At 40.5% G+C, this 10557-nt stretch overlaps 1 protein-coding gene across 1 annotated transcript in view; it reads left to right on the top strand.

The window, feature by feature from the left end:
* The first annotated feature begins 278 nt into the window (after window positions 1–278).
* Window positions 279–10557, top strand: part of MOV10 (Mov10 RNA helicase) — a 51289-nt gene continuing 41010 nt past the window's right edge. Inside the window, exon 1 of the mRNA XM_063297423.1 lies at window positions 279–524. Coding sequence (XP_063153493.1) covers window positions 391–524 — 134 coding nt within the window. The 5' untranslated portion in view covers window positions 279–390. The remainder of the gene's footprint in view (window positions 525–10557) is intronic.

The raw sequence follows: 10557 nt of genomic DNA, 5'->3' as shown, positions 1-10557 counted from the left end.
CTTCGATTTGTCTGATGTAATAATTCTGGAAGTATCAGTGATAAAGATGAGGTTTCATTTTATGTGTGCGCTTTAACACCTTTCCTGTTACGAAAAGTACTTAACTACAATTCCGGAAACTTCAAAGTAGCACTGGAAACAGATGACAGAATGACTTTTTTCCGTATCTTCTTTTTCTGGGCGGTGTAGCTCACAGAAAAAGCTGGGATTGGCAGAGGGTCCGATGAATGTTCACTTTCGTTTCTTCCTCTTTCAACTCTTGGCTTCTCAGCGGAAGTCGGCACTTTCTTCCCCAGGCGAGAGAAGGGACGGTGTGCCAAAGTTGCAGCCGCCGTTGCTGTTGCTGTGCGAGGAAGCGGAGGTGAAGCAGCGCCTGCGAAAGAGGTCACTATGCCCAAAGTTACCTTTAAGGAGGCGAGGGACATCGGAGAGCAGTTCCTGCAGTTCCTGCAGGATTCTGGCAAGCTGAAAGTGAGCAACAGGCATGCCTTGAAGGCTATCTACAACTGCGAGTTCCGGAACCGGTAGGTGGTGAAGAACGCTGAAGAAAGGGTCTGCGGCGGACTGTAATAAGACTACCACCTTTGTAGCAGGAGTGGGTCCTGTTTTCCTCTGGGGAGGGGAGCTGAAACTGATTTCTCCTTAACAGTAAGCTAAACAACCAGAAGGAATGAACTTCGCGGGGCGCCGGCTACTTTTTTCCGCGCTGCACCAGCTGCGTGCTCGGCGATGAGGGGCGGAGGCCCGCGATCACTATAGGAAGATGGGGAGCTAATAGCTCTCCATTCAAGTTTAAATGCTAACCCAGAAACTACTTTGGGTTGGCAGAAAACCTTGAGGCGAAGTAACGAAGGACTGGGGAAGAGATAGTACGGGAGGAGAGTTAAAGATAGCGTTGGCCTTGCTGAAGACGTGAGTGAAATTAATTCAGACTGTATAGCCCAACAGTCTTTGGTAGGTTCTTCAAAATGAATAAACTGGATTTTGAAAGTTTCCTTTGGAAATAGACATGTAGATTAGATAAGCCGCTTTGGTTACCCTTGATTAGTAAACCTCGCCTGGCTTACAGCCATTTTGTCTGCATATTTTTTTCTTTTTAGGCACTCCAAGGCCAAGCTTCATTTATCTGCAACTAACTTCCATTAAACTGAATGGATTTGATATTACAAGAAGATGGGTAGGGTTCTGTGCATGGTAGATTATTAAATTTGGACAATTTGTGGAAACAAAAAGGAATTCTTTATCACAACATTCTTAAAATAAAATTCTTAAATGGTTTGATATGCTTATTACATTTTAGTTCAATTTTTTTGAGAAAATAGGAAATATTTTAACTACTTTTTAACAATTAACACTTTCATCAATTTTTGTCCTTTTTTTAGGACTTACAGAATTCAGGTTACGTGCCACCAGATTTACTGTGTTTTGCTAAAATAAAAGCGATTTTTCCTTTAGATCAGTATTATTTAAAAGTATGAGCTATATAATGTTGGCTACTTAGTTAACAGAACAGCAGAGAGACTGGAAGAAATCTGTAAGGATTGATTAATTTCAGATGTGGTCTCCATTTTTTTTAGTTATATCAATGAAGCTGAATACCTCCGTATGTACGAATAGCTCTTTGGAAAGAAATACTGACTATGGATTCTTGCAATTCTGTACCTCTATTTGAGATTGTAGATGTGTTCCCAATTATGTGAATTTCTGTTGTTTAATATTTTCTTATTTTTATCATGGATTATTTGTTGATCACCAGAATCCCCCAGTTATGTGTCTGCTAATAGCAGTACTGTAATTTGTAAAGGTTATCAACTGCACAGTATGAAAAGGTTCTTCTTCACTGCTAGAAATGTGATGGGCAGTCTGCCAACAAAAATAGGTTACATGGATTGCTGACAAAAAATAAGACTTAGGCATATTTGTTTTGAGAGCCAGTTTGCTATAGTGGCTAAGGCCCCAGACTAGAAACTGGAAGACCATGAGTTTTAATCCCGTTGTCATCCTGCTTTGGTCGTGAAGCCAGCTGGGTGACCTTGGGCCAGTCATTCTCTCAGCCCTAGGAAGCAGGCAGTGGCAAACCACTTCTGAAATCTTGCCAAGAAAACTGCAGGGACTTGTCCAGGCAGTTGCCAGGAGTCAGCACTGACTAGAAGGCATAAAAAAAAAAAGCATATCAAACTTTGTAATTTTATTTATTTATATTATTTATGTACTTCCGGGTAGTGTTGACTCTAGGCGGTGATGGGGACAGTTTTGAGGAAATTGATTTCAGCACAGTTTTTTTAATAACTGATTTGATGGCCATGTGCCAGCCAGCAAGAGAGTGAACGAGCTTCATACCAAAAAGAGCATTATAAAAGTTTTTAAACCCTGATAGTAAAGAATCAAAAGCAAAACTTTCAAAAATCTCTTCTGTTCAAAGAAAAAAGGCATAATAGCATGGTAAATTCTCCTGATTCATTCTTCTCACTAGTTTATTAATTAACAGTAGCTTGCCTTGAAGAGAAAACACAGGAGTAACATGATTGTAAAGTCTCCTTCCAGTCACGTTTGACTCCTGGTAACTTAATAGACATGAAGTTTTCTTGGCACCAATACACAACCGATTTGCCATTGCCTTCAGAGATGTTTTTTTTTTTTTCAATTTCACTTTTCTACTCTAGCCTTGTACTTACTGGCAGTCTTCATTCCAAGGTCCAGCCTCTAAAGAAATACACCCCTGCTTGGCTTTTCAGCCAAAATTGTCAATAAAGAGTTCCAAAATTAGTATTTGACCAGTATCTTTATTGGCAAAAGCAAGTCCTTCCAACTATACGAGCTCTCAGAGTTTCTAGATCTTTTCATCAGGCAAGATGTTATCAAAGGAAAAAAAACAAGAATGACAGCAAAAGGAAGGAGACAAATGGAGTTAAGACAGAAAGTAATATGAGATTGCACACGTACCACGATGTGCAGGGTTGATTTTAGATAGTACCTAGGATTGCCTCTGGCAGAATGTCAGAATGAAGTAACAAGCTATAATGCATCACTTCTTACACAAATTGTATTAACAAGGCTTAAGTTAATGTTAGATGTTAAAAAAATAGGAGTTAAATTGGATGGCTTCACTTAGATGGAACTTAGAAGAGAATTAGGCCTGGTATCAGATGGTGTCTCTTTGTTCTGTATAAGAACCTGCTGTTGAATTGGAGACCATCATATCCCTATTTTTATCTTCATAACGTTTTAGTGAATAAACCACATGTAATTTTCATATTGTAACTTTTTTTATGATGGGCATGCTCTCACCTATTTTTTGTTTTTCCCTTCTAATTTCACTTGTGAGGGGAAAAAAACACGCACCTTCATTAAGTCAGTTCAAAGATCATCACTCCACAAAGAATGAATGAATGAAGACAGCAAAGTAAAAACAACAATGCAGTCTGTGATTCATATTGTTAGTTAACCTGTGACAACCTGCAAACAATTTTTGAAGAACAGTTACTTTAATGTGCATTGCCCAGACGCTGGGAAAAACTGAGGGCTAATCTTCTCTCTCCTTCTGGAAAGTAGGGAATATTATTTTTTTGAAAGACAGTAATGGGAAGAGATTCTGCCTCTTACCCTGCTGTTCTCAGGCCAGTCCCCAAATCTCTCCTTGATCCATCTGCAGTGCTTGGGGTTCTGTCTGGCTTTGCAACTTGCTGTGCATTGTTACTTCTCAGTATGGCAGAGAGGTGATTCCTTTAACAAGTTTTATTACCCCAAACTGGCCTTAGATCTCCCCCTACTATATTGTTACAGCACTCAGATTTAGGTCTAATCATAAGGACCTTAAAAAAGAACAAAATAATAATAAGACTCCTGTGATATCAGAAGTTCCACCATCCCATCCAGCTTTCCTTGAGGGATACAAGATGGGAAATCCCAGGGATCTGATTGGCTGGCCTGTCTGGGGAAGCTAGCCAGGTTCTTGCAGCATACTTCTCGCAGTGGCCCCTTCTCTTTGGAACATCTTGCCCCCAAGGTGAGGCAGGCCCCTTCACTCCTGACCTTCCAGAAAACCCTGAAGACCTGGCTCTGCTGTCTTGCTTGGGGTGGGAAGGTGGACAGTCATTCCTGGGGGTGGCTTGCGCCTTTGAGCCCCTCCAACTATATTGGAATTTTTATAGCCACTTGGATGCTATATTTATTTATATTGTATTTTATATCTGTAACTTATTTTTACTTTTTATGGGGTTTTAATGTTTATTGTTATAGTATTTTATTGTAAACCGCCCAGAGTCCATCTTTTGGGGGAGATGGGTGGTAACAAAATATGAATAATAAAAATAAATAAATAAATACTTGGGGTGAGTTCTATTACTAGGCAAAATGGGCCTTTTAGGAGGGCAGCAGAGCTGTGAAGCTTCATTGTTAAGGAGGTGGAATGTTGAGGTCATCAGGTGATGGAGCAAGCAAGTTGGGGTTTCTCTTGGTTATAATTTCCTTGTAAGGGTTGCCCTTGGGTTGCGCTGTGCGTTGGTGAGGCTTCTGTTCTTTGGTTTAGATGGGATTGTAGGGGGGCTTTGTCTGGGACAGGGAGGGAGGGTTAATTTGGGTCTGATGGGATTAGGCAAACAAATGGACTGAGTTTGACCCTAGTCACATCCAAAAGAATGGGGGGTGGGGGGAGAAGGGCGCAGTCTCCTTTTTGCTTGTTAGGTTTATTTTCTCCACTAATGAAATGGAACCTGTTTGCTGTAGTAGGTAAGGTGCTGGATCAGAAATCCAAAGACTGTGAGTTAGAGGCTTCCTGTAGACAGCTGTTGATTGTAGTACTGAGCTAGAACTCACCCATTCTGCACTAATGCCTTTGATGCTTTGTATCTTAGGTCAGTCCCTCACTCTCTCAATGGCAAACCATTTCAGAAAATCTTACCAGAAAAACTGCAGGGACTAGTCCAGGCAGTCCCCAGAAATCAAGACTGATTGAAGGCACCCAAAAAACCCAGCAACCCTCCTCCCCCAAGATTTGTATTTGTTAATTTTTTATCGATAATTTTAGCCTGAATGGTCTAGCCCATTGTTTCTCAATCTTGGTGGCTTTAAGATGGGTGGACCTCAACTCCCAGAATTCTGGAAGTTGAAGTCCACCCATCTTAAAGCTGCCAAGGTTGACAAAGATTGGTCTAGCCTGTCAGAATCTTTTTCATCTTGATTTGGACTTGGTGTTAGGTGTCTTTTCCAGCTATGCAACATTTGCACTCTCTTCACTCCCATCTACTGCTGAACAGAATAGGCTGTGTGTCAAGCTCCTTAACTGCAGAGCATAGTCAAGGAAGCACAATTTATATGGCCTTTCATAAATGGATTTTAAAGTCAGGAATTAGTGGTTAGAATTCAGAATCTTGAAAACTGAAATAGGAATATCCCAGTCCTCCTTTATTTCTGTATTTATTAAGCAAGGTGTCCTTGAAGCTTTTGAATTTCTTTTTCACAGGCTGTTTGCATGATGGGCTAAGAATCTGTTTCTTTGATAAGCCAGCGAGGACCTCCCTCAGGTTGTTTGTGGCCAGAAATGCTCTTTTTTCTTTCTCAACCACAGGACATTCTCTCATACTCTAAAACTCAGTGATCCAAACATTTCGATTGGAGTTTCTCTTAGATTAATTCAGAGCCATTAATGAATATTCATTGGGTATGATTGCATAACTAGCTATAGATTAATTAACATCATGGGTAAATTTTAAAAAATAAATTATTTTTTTTCTTAAAACATTTTGTTAAAAATGTGGTTCAATGATATAATCATGAAAGCAACTTAAGATTAAATTTATTATATTTGTAATGTCAAGACATGAGATAACAGATCTGGTCAGACAAAGAAGGTCAGTGGATAGAAAAATTGAAATAATGGAACAAATATGTACAGACAATGAGTCATTTGGGTGTAGATTCCACTGCAAGGTGGAACAAGTTAACATAAGCAACCCATGCACTTCTGAGATTGAAAAGATGGGTTTCTGATCCTGAAGTGGGGACAATATCATGTCTTCCCTGTTGAACTTTCAGAGAATATAATCAGTTCAAATATTTTGGCTTCTAGAGAAGTTCGCCATTTATGTAGCAAATGAAATTGTAATGGTATACACAAATTTTTATAATAGTGTTGGAAGAAATTAAGATCTCTCCCTGCCCTCCATGTTGTCTTCCCCTAGAACACTGTCTCCCTGCAATATTACCTTCTCCTTGAGCAAGGTAAAAGGTTACAAAATAGAATGAGTTTGATGCAGAAAGGAGATGCCAGAGATTAAAATGTAAAAGGAAGCCCAACTGTTTAAACAAAAGATTCCCTTCCGATTCAGTCAGAAACCTTGGAACACAAAAGGCCGCTCATTCACAGACTTTAGCAGAGCCCATTCAGGTAAATGTTTTTCCCCAGCCAAACAGATCCCCATAATCCAGTCACAGAAGATTCCTTCCAAGGTGAACATTCCAAGCTAGTAGACAAAGCCACAGCCCAACACCCAGAGGACCAGGACAGGAAGCACAAACAGCAGGGGGCCTGACCCCAGAGCTCCTCCTCTCCGAAATCGGGTAAACTGCACTTTTCTCAAGTTCCTAGGGGGTGGGAACACCTTTGCATAGCAACAGCCAAGCTCTCTGTCATGAGCACTGATGGTGAGCAGGAGGGGGCCCCTATCCAGGGGGGAAAACACATGCGTAGTACTGAGGAGTTGAGCAGCCATTCAGAGACACAGATCAGACCTGCCTTGATTTTTGGGGTTTATCTGTCTGGGTTTTCCCACGCTTCTTCAGTTTGTTAGGATTTTCTGTCTAATGTAGCAGTAATGAACACTAGAGACCTATTCCTCGTCTCAGCATGGTTCCTGGCTGTTAGGACACTCTCCTATATAAAGGGCTTGTGGGGGAAATATAAGGGTGGCCACCTTCCACCCAGCATACTCTGTACATGCTTTTGGAAATAAACGTTTACCTCTGCTCAAGCAACTGCCCGTGTTTCTTCATTCCCAGCTCGGGACGAACCCTTGGTAAGAATTCCTTCCAACAACAGGTCAAATGCTGAAACTGAAATTTAAACTACAGTTAAATCTGAGATATTTATTGCAAAATGAGAGTCAAGTTGCAAAGCTACTCTTTCTGTGGGTTTTCTAATTTAGTTTCTAATCTAGGTTTCTGCCTCGTGCTAAAGGCATCGATAAAAATCATACCTGGGTGGTTGGGTGTGTTTTTTTTTTAATAATTTGAGATGGGAGATTTTTTGTTAGAACCACATTTGAAAGGAGGCGGCTAAAGCTTTTCTCCCTGTTACAAAAATGTACTTGCCCTTTCTCAGTGCTGTAAATCCAGAAAACAGTTTCCCACTTCTGCCATGGCAGAAAGAATGGTTTGAATCTTAATTTTGCAAAATCCTAAGATTTCTAAGAATAATAGCAAAACTCCGCTGCCTTGAGTTATTTATAAAGATGATAAAGGGGGGATAGAAAATAAATAAATGTTAAATGTGGTATAACATTGATAGCAGTTAGTCTAATGTAACTTTTAAGTTTTTTTATGCTTCCATCTGCTTTTGAATTTGCCTCTCCAAAGTTTGGTTTAAAAAAAAAATCTGGAAAAAGCTTTGCATCCATGATTTATTCAAAAGCAGTGTTGATCAAACAATGTGCTTTTCCATATTGATCCATATTCTTTATGTAAATCAGGATTAACTATCTGTACAAGTTAGTACTTGCTATGTCACATAAATTGAAGGGGCTGCTGGTAGTTTAAATAACTAGCATATTTGTGTGGACTGAAATTCATTCATGCAATAATTCAATAGATACAATTGTTTTGAGTCTAGATTAAATTTCATTTATTATTAAATGCATGTATGTACCCTTTAAATTTGCTTGTATGGGGCCAAGAAATATATTATAGGATAGGATAGGATAGGATAGGATAGGATAAATTCAAAATGAACTATGTTAAATTTTAACCTGGTTCTTCCCATGCGGTGCTGTTCCCTTCCTGCAACTTTAAATGACAGTAGTTCTGGGTTTCAAGATCCAGTGAATCTTGAAGCCACTTAAATTTATTTTCTACTCATGCCTCAAGAATCCGTGAGGATCCTTATATAAGAAAACTGGAGTCTGCTTCTTGCAGGTAGCATGCTAGCCCTGAGGGAAAAACAGCTTTGTATTCTAATCTGAGCCAACAGCAACAGTATTACTTTCCTTAATCCTCCCACTGGATTTCTGTGGTAAATGGCCTTCATCTCTCATTCATTCTTGTGATACTTTGTCCTGTGATTGGTTGGGTATATAGTTAGCAAGAGCAAACAAATACAATTGCTTCTCTGTTCGGTTGTATTTCTGTACTGTACCTTTAGTATTGTGGACAGAGCCAGTTTGGTCTAGTGGTTAAGGTGCTGGGCTAGAAACCAGGAGTCTGTAAGTTCTAGTCCCGCTTTAGGCATGAAAGCCGGCTGCGTGACCTTGGGCCAGTCGTGCACGCTCAGCCCAACTCACCTCACAGGATGGTTGTTGTGGGGAAAATAGGAGGAGGAAGGAGTATTAGGTATGTTCTCCACCTTGAGTTATTTATAAAAACAATAAAGGCGGGATAGAAAATAAATATTTCTGAATTACTTAATATTTCTATTAAATATGCATAATTGAGCTATATGTATTCCTGTGCATATTGACTGTTTTTGTTTTAATATTGGGTCTTAGACAAGCATAGCCATATTCAGAGGGACCACAAGTATTGATAATGGCTTATTAGTCAGCCATTATTTCTAATAGCCATCTTTCTTCCTCCTTTGTGTCTTGTACACTCAGATGAAATAAGGAACTCTCATTAATGTGTGGTGCAGACATTATAATGTATGTGAACTAGAACAGTTTGTTGAGAAGGATGCTACCCATTGTTAAAAAATAAATAGATGAACAAGATCCAGATTCAAGTTCACACTCTGCTATGAAAGTTCACTGAATAATTTTGGTTCAGGTACCATCTCTTAGCCCAAGCTACCTCAAATAATTGTTGCTGTTCTGGAGAAAATATTTGAATTCTAAGATCCTTGCATCGAGAAGGTTAGGTGTATTTATGAAGTAACTTAATTGCTGAACTTGCTGCCTGATGAATATAACTGCTTAGATGTGCTTTGAAGTATTTCCTTACAATTTGTATATATATGTATTTTTTAAAAAAGCTTCTTCCCCAGACTTCCTGTTTGACCCCCCAAATGCTTACAGGTCTTGAAGAACAGTAACAGTCTCAAGGATGCCAATTCACAACATTCTTATCACCTTCTTCCAATGAGCTATACAGGGCCAGTCTGTTAAAATAACAAGAGTTTAGTACTCTCATATATCAGAGCAGTAAGCCTGCATTTCAAAAGGGAGCTGCTAAGTCTCTCTCTAGGGTGATTCCCTGGATCTCCCTTTCTTATCAGCTGTGGAAGAATTTCTTTTGCATATTTAGCAATATGCTTTTCTTTGGCAATGCTGTATAAAAACTTCGTTTTTTTTAACATTATTAAAAGATTTTGCATATTGTGAGGTTCCAGTCCGCTTCTGACTCCGAAAATGAAACTTACCAGTCAGAAAGAGAAAACGAAACTTATCAGGAGAGGCTTGGAGAATCTAAACTAGGAAGTGACTTAACAGAGTGGGAGAATTTGCAGACGCGGATTGGACAAACTCCGGAGGGGGATTTGAATCCTCCAATCGGTGCTCGAGACAGGAGAACAGAGAAGTGTGTGAATCAGAAGGCAGCCCGATTGGCTGCAGGAGAGAAAAGGCATGGACAGGATCGTTTTAAAAGGCAGGCGCGCAAGGAGCAAGCTGCCAGAGACAACCGATCCTTCGAGCTCACAGCCTCTGCGAACAAGTCCTTACCGGAATCAGAAGCCTCACCTGTAGCCAGCGTGGAACCAGTGCCAGCATCTTCTGCCACCGCGGACCCACCTTCTGCACAAGCCACTCCAGTTGAGCCTCTCCTTGCCATCCCTGCTGGACACAGCCTCATGTCCAACTCCAAGCCTCGTCGCAACACTCCAGCGCGATCCAGGTGTGCTCCCACATGCAAACCTTGCCCAGACTCTCCAGTCAAGTCCAGTCTTGCTTCTGGTTCTCAGCCTTGCCTAGACTCTCCAGTCCAGTCCAGCTTAGCCTCCAGAGCCAAGCCTTGCCCAGAGGTTCCAGTCCAGTCTTGTCTAGCCTCCAGGTTTCTGCCTGATCATATCTGAGTGCCAGTCCACAGAACCTTGTCTCCAGCTTCTGCCTTGCTGCACTCTAGCTTCACCAAGCCTGACAGCTTTGATCAGAGCGTTAGCTGAATTCTTCCTCGCTGTTCTGCCACAGTCTGATCCTGCAGCCTTGTCTGTTAATCTGTTATTGCCTGGGTGGTCTTGATTGGAATTGCTTTGCTTTATTTATTCATCAGGACTTTTACTGTTGTAAATAGTTGTTTTAAATAAAGAATTTAAATAAAGAGTTCAAACAGTCACTCATGCCCTTGTTATCTCCCATATAGACTACTGCAATGCGCTCTTCATGGGGCTACCCTTGAAGAGTATCGGGAAGATTC

This window comes from Candoia aspera, chromosome 3, assembly GCF_035149785.1.
Source record: "Candoia aspera isolate rCanAsp1 chromosome 3, rCanAsp1.hap2, whole genome shotgun sequence".
NCBI classification, from domain to species: domain Eukaryota; kingdom Metazoa; phylum Chordata; class Lepidosauria; order Squamata; family Boidae; genus Candoia; species Candoia aspera.
Note: the sequence above shows the minus strand (reverse complement) of the source record. Positions and strands in the feature narration are given on the sequence as shown.